At 47.2% G+C, this 20,307-nt stretch overlaps 1 protein-coding gene across 1 annotated transcript; it reads left to right on the top strand.

The window, feature by feature from the left end:
* Positions 1 to 4,349: 4,349 nt before the first annotated feature.
* Positions 4,350 to 18,643, top strand: fgf24 (fibroblast growth factor 24). The gene is made up of 5 exons (XM_035650670.2): positions 4,350 to 5,352; positions 5,601 to 5,637; positions 10,388 to 10,565; positions 14,076 to 14,182; positions 16,412 to 18,643. Exons 1-5 carry the CDS (start codon positions 5,309 to 5,311, stop codon positions 16,682 to 16,684), a joined length of 639 nt encoding a protein of 212 aa, XP_035506563.1. The 5' UTR covers positions 4,350 to 5,308; the 3' UTR covers positions 16,685 to 18,643.
* The last annotated feature ends 1,664 nt before the right edge of the window (positions 18,644 to 20,307 follow it).

The raw sequence follows: 20,307 nt of genomic DNA, 5'->3' as shown, positions 1-20,307 counted from the left end.
TAGTTCCAGTGATGTCTTTTAAATAGATGCACGTTGTCACATAGAGTCATTGCATGTGTTTAGCAACTAGCAACAAGAAGAAGAAGAGGAGAGGGAGAGAGAGAGGGAGAGAGAGAGGGAGAGAGAGAGAGGCCGTCGCTTTGTTTTTGTTTTTTTCTAGGACAACTCCTCTGGACTCGCGATTGGAGCAAATCATCATTAACGTCAAGGCGAGCGAGGGCGACTGGAGCTAATGGAGTCATTAATGTGTTCTGCATGTGCCGCGGCGTGCTCGCCGATGATTTGTTGACGGGCGACACTTTAATTTTCACCCTTCACTCCCCCCCCCCTTCAAGGCAGAGCCCTAAACGCTCCTTAATGACTCCATGCAAACAACGTGTGGCGGGGGACAAATTACCAAAACGCTTCCCGCTCCTTCTTCTCCTCCTCCTCCTCCCATCTCCTTCAGGTGATACTTGAAAGGTCTCTCCGGAGAGGGAGGGAGAGCCGCGGCTGCCCCCTCCCCTCTTCCCTCCCCATCCTCTGGCTCCTCTCTCTGTCACCTTCCTGCAATGTCAAGGTGTCGCGACCCCCTTGCGACCCGGACCCACGTTCGCCGTTTAGGGCCCTTTCGGTAGCCTTCAGATTGGGGGGCGGGGCCACGGCCGGCAGTGTGAAAAGGGATGCGAGTGTGTGTGTGTGTGTGTGTGTGTGTGTGTGTGTGTGTGTGTGTGTGTGTGTGTGTTTGGAGGAGGAGGAGGGGTGGGGTGGGGGGTGTGGGGTCAGCACATACTAATGGAGTGAGGGTGATTTCAGGAGGATGAGAGGAAGAGGGGACGTCCTGTTTGGGTCTCACGCGCTCGCGACTCGCCTCCGACTTCTGGTTAAAATAAAGGGGCTTCTGGGTGGCTCCAGTCCGCGGTTACCCCTCTGCCTCACCTTGGGAATTGAATGGGACACATGCAACCCCCCCCCCCCATCTCTCCCAACACACACACCACAACAGCCCCCCTCCCCTCGCGGCCCTGGCACCCCTCCTTCCCTTTAAGTCAATATGTCCGTGTCAGAGATGAAAGTGCAAAGTGGGAGGGACGCGGAGGGGGTCCTGACACTAATGTAGTACACTGGGCTTCACTTACTGATCTGCCAAGTTCCTTTGTCGAGGCCCTAAATGCCTGCTAGGGCCCTTTGAACCTGCTGAGCGCCCGCCCGCCCTTCAGATGCCTCCTCCCTCCTCCTCCTCCCTCCTCCTCCTCCTCCTCCTCCCTCCTCCTCCTCCCTCTCCCTCGGCTTCAATGAGATATCCCTCGGTGACATTCCCACAGTCGCCCGTCGACAAGACGCGCGAGAGCCGTGGTGGCGGTGGCGGCGGCGGTGGCGGCGGCGGCCGCCGGCGAGGTTCAAATTCAAAGGCTTCGGCGAGGGGCCTCTCCGAAAATGCCGCCCGTTTGCCAACTCTGCCAGCCCCTCGACGTTTGCAGGTTAAATAAAAAAAAGCCACATAGAATCAGTGCGGATTTCAAAGCGCAGCCGTGCAGGTGAACGAAGACCTTTAACTCGCCCGCTTGTTTTTCTCACTCCCTCACGCTTGTCAGCTAATCTCTGTGGGTAACCTTATCCCAACTCTTGAGTGCCCCCCCCCCCCGACCCTCCCACCCTCCTCTGAGCCTCACAAACCAGACCGAAACAGCCTCTCCCCATTCACAAAGCTCACTCTCGTCACGCTCCACCGGCGGCGGCCTGCAATCTGATGGATTTCTCGCCGTTTTCATCGAGGCGAATTCATTTTTTTTTAAAAGTATTTTTGAATATTTAGTGTCGGCGGGCGATCTTCTGGGAGAGTGTACTTTGCCAGTTAGGTTAAAAAAAAACCCCACACGTCTTTCTTCTCAAAGGTTAAATCACCTAAATTTGCCCAATTTTTGATTATATTTTTCCCACTTGTAAGATTGATTTTCTTTTTTGACCCTCACGCGAGGGGGCGACTGTGACTCCTCCCCAAATCGGTAACTGCCCGATAATTCCGCCGCAACACCCCGTCAGCGGGTTGCCATTGGAACTTACTTCTGTTGTGTTTGGAAAGTGGCAGGAGTCTGTGATTAATGCACCTTGCAAAAAGAAAAGGGAGAAGCAAAGTGTCTGGAGGGGGCGTGACAGACGGCAGGAGATCTTCATCAATGTACGTTTCGTCCACATGCAACAGGTTTGTTTTTTAGCGGTTTCTTAACTTCGCCGGCTTCATAAGTGTGACTTGACGCGGAACAAGTCACTGCAACCAGCGAAGTTCTACGAATTCAACTTTGGGCCATTTTAAATCCTTCTGTGTCTGTAGCTATGACAGAAAGGATGGGTTGTTTTTTTTATTTTGACCTGCACATACTTATTTCATTGTCTACTGTAAATCTCTCCCCTCTGCATCGTCAGACTCGGCGTCAACTCGCCTCGTGGCCGTAACTCGTTTCCGACATTGCTCCTCGAGACAGAAGGTCCGAGGGGGGGCCTTCCCATTGGCCACGAGCAGCGATACGTTTCCTCCTCCTCCTCCTCCTCCTCCTCCTCCTCGTGACTTCGCAGGTGGCGGCTCGTTTTCTCTCAGCTCCTCGGTTGTGCGGAGTTTTCGTTCCGTTGCGGCCTTTGCTCCGGGAAGTTTCCGACACACACAGACAAAAAACGTGTCGGCGCTTCGAGGGGCGACGAGCGACGAGCGACTCCAGTGTGCTAATTGGTGTTTATCGCTCCCTGCTTTCTTTAAAACTCACTTGTCAGGCGCCTCTGTCTTTTTAAATGACTCTCAGTGTGTGTGTGTGCGTGTGTGTGCGTGTGTGTGTGTGTGGGTGTGTGTGTGTGGGCCTAGTTTTATCAAACGGACCAAATAAGCCTCGTGTATTTGCAAAAGAAATCTTTGTAAATCACCCTTGTGGGTAATTGCTATTTGCTCCATTTTGCCCCCCCCCCCCCCCCCCAGGCAGACAAGGCTAAATTAGTCGTTGCGTTTACAGATGATGTTGTACGTTGTCGGTTTGTGTTGCAGGGATTATTACAGTGCACTGTGGTTTGACAGGATCAAGCCTCCTTGTTAGGCAGGCGGCCATGAATCACTGGGTTAAACCCACATCAACTGCACTTAGATGAAGGAGAAAAAGGAAAAAGAAAAACCTCTGTTATTTCCCTATAAATCACTCAGGTGTGTGTTCTGAACAAAAGCCATAGATTCACGTGTTTCTTTTTCTTCTCTTCCCACTGTAGCACAAATTGATTGGTGTTTATTTTTTTGCCTGATCAGGAGCAGGAGCCTCTTTGGTCCACACCCCCCCCCCCCCCCCCCCCCCCCCCCCCCCATGTCCCACTAACCTCTCACCGCAGGAGGCCCCTGTGGAAGAAATCCCCCAAACATGGGATGTTATGTATGTAATCATTTAGAATCATTTTGAATATCAATAGGGGGGCAAAGGAATGCTGAGGATCCCGTTTTTAATGGGACAATAAAGGCAAACCAACAAAGGTTTTCTGTTTTTTCTTTTCTTCCTTCTCTTCTTCTTCTTCTGGGTTTTTTTTTAATGGCAGCAGGGATGTGGGCTCACTTTACAGCTCTGCGCTCTGCGGCGCTCGTAAACACATTCACACCTCTCTTTCATTTAAATGCGGGATAAGTTATAGCACATTATTGAAGAAGAAGAAGAAGAAGAAGAAGAAGAAGAAGAAGAAGAAGAAGAAGAAGAAGAAGAAGAAGAAGAAGAAGAAGAGGAGAGAGAGAAAAAACAACCTGCATTTGAATGCCGTCTGGGAGATCCGGGGTCCCAATCCACAAACCAGGCGCACGAGAGAGGGGACGCGCGGTTTCTGTGGCATGTGGCGACACAATAATAACAATAACGATAATAATAATAATAATAATAATAATAATAATAATGATAATAATAATAATAATAATAATAATAATAATAATAATAATAATGATAATGATAATAATAATGATAATAATAATGGGCCCAAAAAGAGAAATATAGTTTGACGCAAAAGTCAATTAATTGGAAGCGTGCTCCAATCAAACTAATGCATGAATGGTGTCACCCCTCGCCTCTGAACGTAGATGCACGTCTTTCAAATCGGATTGTCTTCATCGGAATCCGATTACCAATTAAACCCTCGTCCCAAAGCAAAAATTAAAATCGGAGTTTAAAAAAAAAAAAAAAATAATGCGTAAACTTCACCTCCTTATTCTCTGCTGCTCCTCTTGCGCAGCGCTTTGCTTTGGAAAAAAACAACAACCCCTCTCCCTGTCGGAGCCGATGGTCTCTGCAGGATTACCCTATCAGGTGCAAACCGCTCTGACATGTTTCCACCCACCAACAACACACACACACACACACACACACCAAAAAAAAAAAAAAGGGAGAAAAACCTCTCTGTGCCCAAATCGCGAGTCGCAGACGCACGAACACCACTGACAGGCTGCTGCTGCCGCTGCTGCGCCATCACCTCCACCAGCACCAGCAGCACCACACACCTCTCCAGGGACCCGCCGCTGCTGCCTCCTCTGCGATTCACACGCACAAACATTACTTTGAATCTTTTTCCTAGAAAATTACTTGGATACGCTTGTTTGTCCACTTTCAGCGACTTGTTTCATGGTGGAAGGGCGTTTTGTCATCCACCGCATTTTGCCTTTTTTCCCCCTCCCTCCCTCCTCCTCCTCCTCCTCCTCTTCCACCTCCTCCGTAGCACTTGGTAGAATAAGATGACCCGTGCAAGGTGTGTGAATCCCCCGCAGGTACGGACGGAGCCGGGGAGCCTGTGACCGGTCGGTCCAGCAGCGGGGATCGATTGGGATTGACGGGACAAACTCGTGCGTAAAAAGAACTCCGACGGATATTTTATTTGGACGAGGGGATTTCTTTTTTTTTTTCTTCTTCCTTTTCTCTTTTGGGACACTGAATCCCTTTTTGGACGCTTGTTTTTTTGGCACCGATTTACGGAGACGTTGCCGGATTTAGAGGAGCGCGGTGGAGACTGAGAGAGAGAGAGAAAAATCTTCGGGATAACCCCCCCCCCCACACACACACACACACACACACACCACCCCCAACAAGGAAGCACCTCAATGTTGCACTCCGTGACTCTGCTCCTGCTCTCCGGTGATCTGTCCTTGCACCGGGATTCGATCTCCGACTTACCGCCGGAGTTGTGCGCGTAAAAGAGGGGGACGCGCAAGAGGGGGAGAGAGACACACACACACACACACACACACACAGAGAGAGAGGGAGAGAGAGGGAGAGGAGGGGGGCGATCAACCTTTCCTTAAAATCTGGTGGAAGCAGGTGTATTTTTCATGCAAGTCAAGATGTCGCTGCTGCCTTCGAGGTTCATATACCTGTAAGTGTTTCATCTCCGCTTTTCTCTCTCTTTTTTCTTTGCACATATTAAAAAAACCAAACATGCATTCTTACCAATAGAAGTCGCCAAACGGCTCTTATGCGTTTTTTTTTTTTTGCGTATCGCTGTCATCATTCAAGGTGTAAGGCTGCGTTCATACTTCGTGTAATTGCCTGTGTTGATTCACTCCCCTCCTCCCTTCTCTCTCTCTCTCTCTCTCTCTCTCTCTCTCTCTCTCTCCACTTTAGGTGTTTACATCTTCTAGGTCTCTATTTCCAGCTACAGGTACGTTTGACTCTTTTTGTTCAGCTCCCCTTGTGTGTGTGTGTGTGTGTGTGTGTGTGTGTGTGCGCGCGTCACTGTCAACGTGCGTAATGGAGATGGGCAAAGGTTAGGTTAAGGGCCCCTAAAATATAATACTAAGTAAAAGAAAACAAAAGTGCCATAATGTTTTATATTTTTTTGTGGTTGTTATGGAGAATGGGCCCGCGTCGTGTTTTACGCATAAAATAAATGGAGAGAGAGAGAGAGAGAAAAAACATATAACAAGAAAACGGTATAAAGTATAAATCAATCACAGCAATATGAAAAAAAAGTAATCCGATTAATTAAATATTCCAAACAGTTCCCAGCATGTATGTCACAGTGGTGGTCGCTGCGACGGGAGGATGAACCGGACATCGCAATAAGATCCAGGTAAAACTTTCTAATGCAGGTCGTGTTGATTTAAAAATAAATAAATAAATAAATAAAAGCCTGGGAAGCAATTCGGCAATTGAGGAAACTGTAATCCGACGCGATTAATCATCACCGCAATCTGCAATCAACAGAATCAATCTGGCCCAAAATAAAAATTAAAAACACATTTTTTTTGTTTAAGTAGCAGTTTCGGTATTTGACAACAGAATTGTTGAGCAGTTATATTAGTCTGCGGGAGGTTAAAAGTTCTTCCTTGAGCAGATGGTGCTCGTTTTCGGCGCGTGTTGCCTCACTTTATTTTAATCTTTTAATTTTTTAATTTTATTACTCGCGTCCCACTTTGATCAGTAATGATCTGCAGACATCCAGCGCGCTGCAGTGGATCCGACGAGACAGCTGGTTCACTGCTGATGATGATGATGATGATGATGATGATGAGGCTCATCCGATCGGTCTTGTTGGTGTATGACGTGTTGCAGCAGCACGATATGCGGGTTGTTTCAAATGGATTTCTCAGGCCCTCGTCATACGAACGGAGATGTTAAAACAGGAAAAAAAAAAGACGCATCATCAGCTTCTCTCTCTCTCATCTCATTTCCCTGCACAGGAGCATCCAGCCGCTGGCCACACTGTGAGAGCTGTAGTTTAATATATATATATATATATATATATATATATATATTAAAGGTTGCAAAAATGTATTTATGGCACATAATCAAATCAATGCAGGGAACAAATTGAAACCCTGCAGAAATGTGTGAACCACGGAGAAAATAAATTGTAAGCAGTTCTGGGAACCATTTTAAACTAAATTTTGCAAAAGATGTAAAAATGCAAAGTTATGTAAGTCTTGTTGGCTCTGATTATTTCAACAGAGCTGGCACAAACAAAGCTATAGTGCGGACCGACCCACTCCTCACACGTATAGAGACAGGAGGAGGAGGGGGCTCCTGCAGGTCGTGGCCCTGCAGAGGTTTGAGGTGCAGAGATAAAGGATATTTCCTGTTTTCTGTTTTGTTTTGGTTATATTTTTTTTTAAATGCACGACCTGGCTGTTTATTGTGAGTCAGATTAGAGATTAAAGGCAGTTATCAAACCAAAAAGAAAAATGAAATGTGGCTCCCTGGCGTATAGTTCAGATTGCCTCTCTGTGTTAATGTCTGCGGTCTGTGATTTTTACAAGGCAAAAAAAAAAAAAGAAGCGACCACAAGACGGAGGTTGTAACTTTGATTGCACTGCCAACGGGACTCTGTCTGTCTGTCTGTCTGTCTGTCTGTGTGTGTGTGTGTGTGTGTGTGTGTGTGTGTTTGTGTGTCGAGGAGATTAAAAAAGGTGTATCTTTAGATGGAGGCGACGACTAAAAGCTTCCTCGGTGATGCACCAGACTTTTTGAAGTTCTGAACCGTATCCGTTTTCATGCCATGTCTTTGAAGAGAGGAGACGGCGTGATAAAACAAAAACAAAACTTTTTGTTTGCCAGCGTTCACCTCCACCACCATGTGCTTAGGCTTGCCCCCTTCCCCTTCCTTTTCTCCCCTCCTTGACGCAAAAAACGCAACTGTCTCCCGAGCGCACTTTAATGTTTGTTTAGAGATGGGGGGGAGATTTGGAGGATAAATCCCTCAGCCGCCCGGCGAGGACGAGGACCTTGTTTTGTTGTGTGTGTGTTTTTCGCTCGCCAGCTTTGAGGCTGGTTCTGAGGGAGAGTTGACAACATGATGATGCTGATGTTTGACTTCATCATTTTCAACACATGTGCTTGTTTGGAGGAAACACAACCTAATTCCCAACCAGCGTTGGTTCTATTTGAAGTGACATCTTTTGATTTTGCAATATCAGCTGTTGTTTTGGGGGGGGGGGATTTGCAGAAGTCACTCGTCAGTCGTACAGTTTGTCTGTTGCTGTGACGTCTTGTTCCCTGAATGATGAGTCATGTAGCTGGTGATTTGTTTAGCGGTCGTGGCGGCTATCGCATGCTAACTGCTAAAAGGGAAACATCCACTTATGGGGCTTAGAAATCTCACACATGGTGTGTTGGATTTTTCCAATTTGAATACATTTCACTGCCTTATCATTTATCTCCTTTTGAAACGGGCTGTAAAAACTGTACGTCGCTTGGTCCAGGTCGAGTTCAGGCAGGGCCGGGCCAAGGCATAAGCGAAACTGAGCGGCTGCTTATAGGGCCCCCTGGTGGCAGCCGCGTAGTCAGTCAGACAGTTGATGGAAAGGGCAGTGGCGTATAAAGTTTAAAGATACGGACAATGTCACAAAAAAGGACACGCGCTATTAATTTCAATGTTTTACCATAAACACCCACCGGCTAGCTAGCTAGCCGTCAAACAAGCCTTCGGTTCAGTCGAGCTATCTTCGGCTAACGTTAGCTTCCAAACAGAAAAAAAAAAGACAGCCAGATGTATAACTTTGAATATTAAAGTGCAAATTAACTCTGGACCACTATTGTGAGTTGATTACGTTTAAGATCAAAAACCACAGAAGCTTATAAAGGCTGACATTGGTATAATGTAAGCAACACAGCTACAATGAATTAAATTGCTAACAGGTGTGTGAGATCTACAGAAGGATTAGTGGCGGTGGGGGGCCCCCCAAAAATCAAATCCTGCTTAGGGCCCCATATAGCCTAGGGCCGGCTCTGAGCTCAGGATCGAGGGAACAGGTATAGGTGACAGCAGGACTCCACAAAGCACAATATAGCCTGGATTCAATCTGTTGTTATACAGCATTTTGTCAACTGTAATATATGTAAAATATCAGAGGACAATCCGCCATATGGTTGTCATGGCAGTGGGGTTGTTTTTCGTGTGAATGGAGTTTATCGGAAGGTTCCAAAAGTAGATACAAAGCTTATTTCGACACCGTCGCCTTGAGAAAACGATGTCTACTCACAGGACATGAGTCAAATCATGCAGGTAGAAAAATACTCATCACCATTTTTTTTACGTTTCTCTACAAGGTTGTGATGCCTCGGATATCAACTCCGCAAATCTGTTGCATCAGTAGATCATCGTGTCATTTTTCTTCCCTGTGTCGTGTCAAAAGAAACATTTCAGGGCGTGTTTCCCAAAAGACGTCAAGATACAGAAGCCGTGTTCTTCCGTTTCAGGGGCCGGGATCCTCCGAGGTCCACATTTCTAGAGCGGATACGTCATAACAAGCAGCGGAATGCAGCCAACTTATTTGGCATTTATAGGCGAAGATGCTTGAACACTTTAGTATGTGTGTAAGATTTCCAAGGGATTCTGGCCTCGGAATTGCGGCACAACTTTTTGAATGACGCCTGGTTCAGAGGGGGCCGGAGCAGGACTCACGATTTTGCGAGAGTTTAATTTTTCTTTGACTCTAAGATTTGTTCGAACCGTGGCCGCGGTTCCCCCATCATGTTTGCGTACATGGCGTTAATTTGGTGGAGTTAGAATAACACGGACTCGGGGGTATGTAATGCGTGTGTAATTAGCCACCTGAGAACAAGCCACATAAAAAGCCATTACTGTGCAATTACCGCACCGTACAGCTGGGGGAAACGGGGATCTTGGCGTGGGCCGAGATTCCAGGGCTTCTGAAAGTATACGTTTCCCCCCTCGCTCCTCCACACGTCGGGGTGACACCTTTTGCTTTTTCCCCCCTGACACGCCGATGACAAGAACGCAACGTGCGCGAGGTTTAGGTGACACGTAAACATTCGGGCTAGTGAACTCTGAAAGACAGAATAGTCCCGGTTCAAATTTTCGGAAAAAAAGATTACTTGTACAAGAGTGTTTTTGTGGCTCCGGGTGCCTCTCGCCATCTCAAGAGTCTTGTCTTCCGCCCGCTGCGTTTCCTAATTTATGGACCCTGCGTCGCCCTCGGGCAGATATTTTGGTTTGATGATAGTGCAACAGGTCTGGGTGCTTCAGGTGTATAATTGCTAGTGGGCTCGCTTGCTTGTGGAAATGGAGTGCGGGTTTGTCAGTAGCGCCGGGGGCACAAAGTACACGTCTCTCTCTCTGGGTCGAACAGCAACCGAATGCCGCACTCTTGCACTTGTTCTACGGGGGATTTATGGTCAAACGCTGACTTCATTTACGCATCTCGTCGGATGGCGAGGAGCTTGTAAATGCAAAGTATATATATATAAAATGGGCCAGTTAAAGAAACACTGAAATCCCACAGCCGCAGTTTCCAGGTTGTTATCTCGGGGGGGCTTTTCTTTCAAGCCCCCGAAGCACAATTTTTTTGGACACAGTCCATAAAACCAACAGCACACAGTACAGTCAACACCTGTGTCCTGACAATCTCTCTCTCTCTCTCTTTCTCTCTCTCTGCTTCCTCCCGTCTCAGGAATGCCAGCAGAGCTCCGCCGATTTCAGGTTCTACATCGAGAACCACACGCGGAACCCCGACGACCTGAGCCGGAAGCAGGTGCGGATCTACCAGCTGTACAGCCGGACCACGGGGAAGCACGTGCAGATCCTGGATAAGAAGGTCAACGCCAACGGAGATGATGGGGGCAAGTATGGTATGGGAGAACTCCTGTGCATCTCACCTTAAGACACTTTAAGCTATAGTCCGTAAAAAAACAAACAAACAGACAGACGAGACGTCGTCACCACCTCTACTCCAGAAACAGTGGTGGTTTACACTACCCCATTGTTTGGAGGAGGTCTTCCGTGTTTGGTTTGGGGAAGAGGGGATGGTGACTTCTGCAAGCCACCAACTACTGGTTGGGGTGCACGGAAACGTCTCAAAACCTTGCGAAGGTTGTTTACTGCTGTATTTGAGTATCCATTATAGGCCAGCAATGGGAATTTAAGTCGGAATACCCAAATTTGGACCAGAACTGACTTGTTGATTTGCCGTTCTCTGCAATCTATTGGGTTTCTGAGTTTTTAGGTACGAAGGGTTCAAAGCCGCGTGTGATACAATCCTTTTACTATTTACTACACTTACTTGTCTCTTAAAGGGGCAGTAAGTGATTCTAAAGCAATACTATAATAAAAAAATCTGTGAATATTCCCTCACCGTCCGTTAGCTGTGGCTTTTCTGCGCACGCGCCCCAAAAATCTGGGTGTTCGCCGCAGCCCATGGGCTCTGTAAATCGAAAAGACCAAAAAATGGCGCGCACCGCACCGCACAACACACTGCAGTAAAATCAATCAACAACAACAAAGAGAGGAACTGGCTTCTCCAGAATCGCTTACTGCCCCTTAAAGGTTTGAAAAAAAATTGATCATAAGGACTGTGACTGCCCATGAACAAGTCTTGCGATTGGTTTTGTTCTCGAAAGAGCAAGACAAAGCCAAGACTAAGTATTCCATTGATACAAATAACCACGTCAATGTGGTACAATCTAGCAGCGTGGAAATACCAGGTACCAACAGTACAATTTCATGCTCCTGTCAACTTAAAAAAAATAAATATATATATATATATATCCTCTTTTGCTCTCTGTGTGGACTTGTTCACCATTTCAGATGAAAAACGAACACAAATAATGGCAGATGAGTAAATTGGCGGTCGCTGCAGCGCACCCTTTGATGCGGTGGCACAGACGCGAGGCCGAAGAGGAGCCGCGTTGTACCTTCCCGCAGATCATTTCTGCTCACAACAGCTGACTCACTGCTCTTCAAATTGCTGGTCTCTCTCGAAAAATGCCTCTGAGTGAGTGTGTTCAGTCACAGATGCGGCGAGGCGAAGTTTCCTCACTTGCTTGTTAGAGCTTGAGTGGAAGCAGATCCAATTTTTTTCCCATGAGGCCTTGCCAATTCTACCCTCCGCCCCTTCCCCCCCCCCCCTCCTCCTCCTCCTCCTCCCCATCCAGCTGCAGTACCTGGCACCTGTGAACTCCTTTGCACTCACTAATAACGCTCAGGAAGACGCTCTTGTTCGCTCTAATCCACTCTCAGCCACCGCAGCTCCGCGAAAGAAGAGCCACAAACCGCCGTGTAGGAAATATATCACCTCAGATCCGTATCTGTGCAAGCCAAAGTGGGAGCGCTGTAATTCTTTCTCATTCGGGCGGCATATCCGTTATTTTTAAGAGACAAGGCCGATCCTCTTGTGGGACGATCTGTCCTATAACTGACGCCCGTCGTCCACTTAGAGCAGACGTCGTGTCACCGTGAAAGGCTTTTAAACTGATGAAAGTTGCAATCGGGAATTAGGGCAGGGGAGGTTTTCAACATTTCTTCGACAGGTGACCCCCGCCGCCGGGGGTCGACAAACGCCCCGTGGCCGCACATTGTTCATATACAGGCCGCGGTGTACATTAGAACTGTATGTCGGAGGTTAAATACCCTATGATTTTTTTTTATTAAAAAAACAACCAAAAAATCCTAATACCCTTAGCTAATACACACAACATGTCAGTGACCAATCACAGGCTCGGATGTATCTCCGGCATTTTGCTCCGATTTCAAGTGTCAGACGTGTTTCGCGGACTCAGTCTGAGATTCCCACACTCTCCCAGGAGATCACCGAAGTGTCGCGCGCGTACATTCACAGATTTTGAAGGTTGCGGATTATACGGATTATGGTTCTGAAGTGCGTATTACAGCGTGAATAAAAAAAGTACCCGCATTCCGCTCCTTTCGTGAGGTTTGAACGCCACTTGTTAGTGGCACTGATGACAGCGCGATCCCTCAGTGTTTGTGTTTCACTGGAACCATGACTCGAAAAGCTTTTGATTGAGTTTGCCGAAGCGCGCGGCTGCCAGACTGTTCAATCGGCAAACACCGAACCGTCGGTGGTTCACTCGGAGAGGGAGAAGATGGGGCTCGGCCGGGGTCACGGACAAAAAGGGACGACCTACAATATATTATACCGGAGGGTTGACTTCTTTGCGAGAAGTGAGAATGCCAATGTGTTGTCAAATGACTCCTGATTGGACTATCTTTTTAAAAAAAAAAATCACTCACGAAATGGGCAAACCAGATCTTTTTCCTCCGTAAGAGCCCCAAAAAAAGATTGAGACGGATCTTTGTAGTGAAATTTAGTTCTTTAAATTCCCAAAAACCTTTCCTCAGATCCACCGTTACAACAAGTTTCCTGCTTCCCACTCTCCCCCCCAAGGTTGGATGAAGGGGGATGAAGGGGGGTCGGGGGGGGGGGGGGGGGGTCTACTTCTGCCCCCGAGGCCCGTCCCGTCCCCTTGGTCTATTCTTCCCCTTCTCCCTTGAGCGCTACTGAATGGCCCTGTGTGTTAAACAAATGGATCATCTTAACTTTTTGATTGAGTGAGCACAGACTAAAGGGAACTTGAAACCTAATCCTGAGGGGCACATAACCGCTCCACAAATGTTTGGCAGATCTCCTCGAGCCGGTTTTTTCGAGGGGCTGAGCGCAGACAAAGGTGACCTCACAGGGGTTAAAACATTCGGGCTGGGGTTGGTTTTTCGGAGGATCGAGGGGGGGGAAATAAAAAAAATAAAAGAGCCGCCGGGATACTGCGTCCTCAGATTGGACACTGTTGGTCCAGTGTCGGGATGAAGTGATGATTGCGTTGTTGATTTGGTGCATATTTAAGATATCTTACGCTTCATATAACTTTAAAAATGTAAATGTCTGTTAGAAAACATCATACTTTCTGTCAGTTGGTGATCTTTGATTATTAAGATGAATTATGCGCCAAAATCGTTAACACTAATAAAGGGAACTGAATCTCTAGTTTGACGTGTATATGATGAAAATTGACACTGTGTTCATGAAGGATTAACTTAAAAAAAAAAACCTTAAACCGTAAATAATTTCTTCAGCGAATATCTACGTTTTCCGTACGAGGCCCCAGACAAAGCCGCCCTTCGGTTTCGCAGCGATCGATTTACGGGACTGGAAAAGTGAATCACATCATTTGTTTCAAAGTCATGACTATCTTGGGAATCTCTCGCACGATTGAGGAGTGTTGTAAAACGCTCAGAAGGCATCGCAAAGTGGGGGGGGGGGGGGGGGGGGGGGGGGGGACAACACCGCGACGGGCTGTCGGTTTTTAACTGACTCTACGTTTTTTCTTCTCTTCTTTTCTTTTTTCCAGCTCTCCTCGTGGTTGAGACGGAAACGTTCGGGAGCCACATTCGAATAAAAGGAAAAGAGAGCGACCATTACATATGCATGAACGAGAAAGGCAAAATAGTCGTACGGGTGAGTATCGATTTTTTTCACCTTGAGAATAACCTGCTGTGTGATATTTTCGGCGGCAAAATTGAGTGGCCGCCATCCGCCGCACCGGGAGGAAAAAAATGAATGATTTCAGCGAAGCTCTTAATCCAGAGTGAATTGAACGCAGCCTCAGATCTGCTTTTCGCCTGCTGTTTTTTGTACACCCTAACAAAACCCCTTTGATAACTCACAGCCATTCTTCCATTACGTAATCGGCCTACTCCTTTGACACTCGATCAGTCAATTACGGACTGCAATCACCACAATGCATTGAGAGACTAATGGTCACTTAGGAGGAATGCCATTGCAATTATATCACTTAGTCACACCAGGTGGCCACAAGCGCAGGCGGGATGACTGCATGCGACCCTGTGGACGGGCCGCTTTCGATACGGGAAAGAGGTTCACATTTGAAAAAACAAAACAAGAAAACGCACGTGTGTTCTTTTTCGGAGCCACACGCGATTTTCGTCGCGTTAATAACTCATGCTGTCAGCGTCGGCGGGGCGGCAGTAAGTCACACACGCTTTCCCTCTCTCATCGCGGCCGTCCGTTAGAAACATGCAGTGTGACTTTTCGGTTGTTTAAAGAATGTTCCTTTCACTTCCGCCTGAAAAGCCACCGTAAGATTTTTTTATTTTATTATTTTTCTAAGGATACAATGACTCTCGGATGATGGATAGTTTGGTTCTCAGCCGGATTAATGATAGAAAATAAGTTGTATTGTAAATTGCTGACATTTGCAGAGAATCAATCAAAATGAGTCTTTTCACCGGAATGACGGAAATATGCATATTTTTTCTTGCCAATTCTATTTTAAACGTTTTTGCAGATATATGTGGGGTTTTTTCTACAGAAATAATATCCCGTTAGTTTGGATAATCCACAAACTTCTCTGTGAACATTTTCCGACTGAAACTACTAAAGTCTCAAGCCTCCAGCCGTGCTGTGACTATCGTATGAGCACAGTGCAGCATCATAATCCATCAGTATTTGACATTTGTATACGTAAATTACTTAAATATATTATAAACAACACATTACCTCAACATCAGCATATTTATTAACAGAATATCAAGTCATATCTCATTGAACATTTTAGTGCTATAGGTACCTTTTGGGGAATACGCTAATTGACTTTTTTGCTCAGAGCTACATGAAAAGATTAATACCATCTCTGTTTTATCTGTGTGCTAATTATGGACCAATGCAGCCAGGAAATACTTAGCTTAGCATAAGGACTGGAAGCAGCTAGCTTGGCTCTGTCCATTGTTACTTTCCAGGCAGCTAGCGGCGACTCCAACGAAGTCCAACGCATAGCGCCGCTTTTAAAACAAATACTTGTTGTTCTATCACTTTGGTTTTTGTACGGCGGAAAAAAATCGAATATAATGTGACTTTTAGGTAGATATTTCTACCTTGGGTGTTAGCCAGGCCAGGTTTCCCCAATGTTAATGCAAAAGCTAAGCTAACCACGTCCTAGCAGCACTAGCTAAACATTTAGCATACAGACACGGGGCGGATATGGGACTTCAACAACTTGGGAAAGCGAATATGCGAAGCTTTTACCCAAAATGATAAAGATTTCTTTTGAAATGTAACTACTGGAATGTGCTGATGTGAAATAAAGGCGTTCCACAGTTATTAGAAGACAATAAAACGGCTCAACTAGACAAGAAAAAAGTTTAGAATAATGCGAGAAGACGTGCAGTTAAGGGACCTGAACACGTTCAATGTTACAAACATGATATATATGTATATATATAAATATATATATATATATTCTAATAATTACAGTGAAGTAATATTAACGTCCTCATGGTAAATCATTCTTAGCGACCATGCATTGATCCAATGGAAACTAGATGGTCGTTTGAAGAGCACATACCTCCACCAAGGCTAACGCCCTATCCTGTCATCTTAAAGAAATTTAAAAAAAAATAAATAAGATGTGTGGGTCTGCCTTTTATCTAGTTCTGCTCTGAAATTTGCTCCAGTTTTATGTGTCATTCGCCACGCTTCCTGAAAAATTTCATGGAAATTGTTTTTTCAGTAATCCCGCTGACGGACAGACAAACAGTCAAACACGTGGCAATGAAAACACGACCTCCTCGGTGGAGGTCGTAAGCCAGACTGCGAGTTTGAAGACAAGGAACCGCGCTGCCGCGTGAACAATTAATTAATGTCCCGTTCCCTTTCCCTCCTCCGCAGCCCGACGGGAGGAAGCAGGAGTGCGTCTTCGTCGAGGAGTTCCTGGAGAACAACTACACGGCCCTGGTGTCGGCCAAGTACAAAGGGTGGTACCTCGGCTTCAACCGGAAGGGGCGGCCCAAGAAAGGCTCGCGGACCACGCAGCGCCAACAGGAAGTCCACTTCATGAAGCGCCAGCCGAGGGGCCGCGCGGACCCGCTGGAGGAGTTTCTGTTCACCACAGTGACTAAGCGGACACGAAGGGCGCGGCGGTTAAAACCCAAGAGGAACTGATGGGGACGAACGGGACAGCGCTAGTTTTCCTCGTGGGGGGGGTGGGGGTGGGGGTGGCGTCCCGTGGGGATGGCGCGGTGGGGCTGTAACTGAAAATCTCAAGCTTCTTCTCTTCTGTAACAGAAAAGACAGACGGACAGGAAAAGAAAAAAGTCAAAGATGTTTTATTTTTGTATTTCAGGATGACTGAATATTTCCTAACTCTTGGATTCTTCTGGGTTGATGTCATTGTGCTAACGTGTCCGTCGTGTTATTTATATTACTGGATAAACTAAAGGACTTCTGAGAGGAGCTCGCCCGTCGTCCTCGGCTCCGTCTGAACTGCGGGCCGAAGGCATAGAACCTTCCTCTTTCCTTTTTCCTTTTTTTTTTTTTTTTTTGACGACGACGGGGACTGAAAGCGGGAGCTGACGCAATGTTATAAAAATCAGCCAACTAGAGATTTATTGGAATACCTGTCGGGTTTTTTGTTTGTGTTGCCCCTGACAACACGGATCCCATACTTTCCACTGGAATCAGACACCATGGAGATGAAACACAGAGAGGGAGGGAGAGAGAGGTGGCGGTCGCAGGTGACACTGCGCTGCCCGGGGTGACTGTGTAGCTTTTAGTGCAATATTTTACCGGTCTCTCTCTTTCTCTCACTCCTATATATTTTTTTATTTTTTTATTTTTCTCCTTTCCTCTCAACCTCAGTCCTCTCACTCGCGGCTCCTGGAATGCGCCGGAGCCTCCGAGTGCCGCGTGCGATCCCCGCGACATTTCCGCTGCAGCTCCGAACCACGACGTGCTTCGACTAGTCCGGCTTCAGTCCTGTTTAAACACACACGCTAAGACAATGGAAGCCAACCAGACAAAGTGCTCCAGCGCCCCGTCACGTTCGGGAGACGAGGGTGTCAACCCCCCCCCACCCCTTGTCGTCGCCACTTCGGACTCGCTTTTCCAAACCGGCTCGCCGTGGCGCGCGCTGACGGACGCCCCCAATTCGTCGAGGGCGCGCGGCCTCCCGGGGTCGTCGATGAGGACTTCCTCTACCTCCTCGTCCCTGCGCGTCTCGCCCGTGCCCAGTCCCGACTGTCTGCGTCTCCAGAAACCCCTCACTCACCGGACGAAAGCCCGTGCTCGTTCTGTCCGGGGAACGCCGCAGCTCAGCCAGCCCCCCCCCCCACCGCCCCCCCGACGTCCTCCACGTGACAATGAAAGACTTTCCCCCTGGGAAAAAGAAAGAGAAAGACGCTGAACAGGACTCAGGGGAACACTCGAGCGACACACGTTTAAAGAGCTTGTGTCTGAACCCCAAAGGGAATTTAAAACAAAAAAAAAAAAAGTCTGTGCTTCTTCTGTCGTTCAAACCCCGCGGCCCCCTCCTCACCTGTAGTGTGTATCCACCTGTCCGCCGGCAGGTTGTTATTTCTTTCTCTCTTTTCTATGCGTTGCTACTAACAACAATGACACATTTATGATTTTTTTTTTTGTCCTTTTTTTTTTTGTCCTTTTTTTTTTAAACAAATGTAAGCAAAAAATAATTTTATGACTATTATTAAGATATTTATTGCCTCCCTTTTGTAAATAAAAAATTGTGATGAGTTTTATTTGGCCTCTGTTAATAAAATGAGGACTATATTTTAAAAAGAGAAACGTTATGTCTCTTTTGTTTTTTTGCGACCGGTGACCAAAGGTCAAGGTGTCTGTCTGCGTCCCGGCGTCGGATGGCGGCGAACACGACGCGGCCCGAGAGGGGGAAACGCCGCAGGGCAGCGATTGGTCGCCGGGCATAGCGTACATTCCCTTCTCCGCATTCTGCCAAGGTATGCGTTGTTTTTTTGTATACAAACTCACAGAGTGTGAGGACTGCGCTCCGAGGGTCGGTTGGTTTTCTTAAATGTGAGCGAGGTGCGTTGCAACATCCCCGAAGGCTTCTTTTATATCAGCGTGAAGGGCCAGCGAGTTCACATCTGGTGCTGGTTTTTTGTAAAAAGACACGGACATTGTTGGTGATATTTTATCTTTTTATGTCTCCTTTTTTTTGGGGGGGGGGGGGGGGGGGGGGGGTTCTCCATTGTTCAAAAAAATACATATTGGATTGATTGTTTGCGTTTCGCGCGGCGTGGCAGTGACGACGCAGGAAGCTAAAGGTCGCCCTGTTTGTCCAGAGCGACGGACCTGAGACGTGCCTCTTGCTTTTTCAAACCTCCGAGCACTTAGAACCCAACACGCTTTGATGTGAAACGCTCCGTTCTTCCCAGACTTAGTAAACACAGAATCTTTTTTTTTTTCTTCCCTCCATCTTTTTAAAAGCGCCAAAGGAATGTGGAGTAGCATGCGTGCGCTGGAATGATGTTTACAGTAACCGTCAGACTGAAAGATGGCGGCTTTGGGAGAGAAAAAAATAAATTCCTAGCATCCTATCAGCCCCCCCCCCCCCCCCCCCACCCCCCTCCTCCCCCCGTCCCACCTCGCCCCCCTCTGCCCCTCTTCACTCCACCGTGGTCTTGTTACCTCCAGCGGATCCAGAAGCCCCCCCCCCCCCCCCCCCCCCCCCCGTTCCGTCATGGGATTTCGGACGTCTGGCCTGCTCTTAAAGGTGGAGACACGCCGCTTGATGTGTGACCCAGTGATTCGCCATTAACACAATAGATCAGCGCTGAAGATGCCTGTCTGGGGAGTGGGGAGTGGGGAGTGGGTGGGGGGGGGGGGGGGGGTGTGGCTGTGGGATTTCTATGTTTAATGTTCCTTCATCTCTTTCAACTGCTTACTATCTCCTCTGCATCAGGGTGACATGATGACATTATTCATACACGGGGGGGGGGGGGGCCTGCAAAGAAGCAAAAACATGTATTAAATCTGTCCTAATTCGAACTATAATATATCCAATTTGAATTGCTCCGAATAAAAGCTTTCAAGTTCTCTTCGTAAATTGCCAGAGTTTTATCTCGGTCACCGGCGTGGGCAGATATTTGGGGTTCGAGGCATTTAATCGGTGCAACTTTTCGAAAACCCCTCTGAATTCTATCTACGAGAGCGAGAAGCTTTTCTTTTTTCTTCTTCCTCTTCTTCTTCTTCTTCTTCTCTCCATCCGCATACTTCAAACTTGGCCAAGCACAGCCTGAACTGCGTCTGAGGGATATTGACGTTTTAAATCGAGCGCCGATGCCTTTCCAAACGCGTCGGCCCCGATTCGCAATGAGCGGGACGGCGTTTTTGCATAAGCCTCCCGCCGGGCTTTTCTCTGACTCGACCTTTGATCATTGGACGGCTAGATGCTCTTGGAACTGGACCAATAACTTCAAAATGAAACATAGAATTCCCTTTTTGCAAAAAGGCCCCGGCCCCCTTCTTTTTTTCTTTTTTTTTTACAAAGGAGGTGGAATCTTTAAATGCAGTCCCGCTTGCCAAGTAGTTTATATTCTATTATTAGGAAATCTCCGCACATTGAAAACTGTGCACAATGGATACAGTATGACCAGAGAGCGGTGTCAACGTTGAGAAAGAAAAAAAGAAAGAAAAGAAAACCTCTGTGGGTTCTGAATAGGTTATACGAAATTTTAGTGGAAGAACCAAAAGTGGCTATTTGGCCTTGGGATCAGCAACCACACACTTAGCAATTAGCCCTGTCAACAGAA

This window comes from Scophthalmus maximus, chromosome 9, assembly GCF_022379125.1.
Source record: "Scophthalmus maximus strain ysfricsl-2021 chromosome 9, ASM2237912v1, whole genome shotgun sequence".
Classification (NCBI taxonomy): domain Eukaryota; kingdom Metazoa; phylum Chordata; class Actinopteri; order Pleuronectiformes; family Scophthalmidae; genus Scophthalmus; species Scophthalmus maximus.
This window is presented reverse-complemented; position numbering and strand designations above follow the sequence as displayed.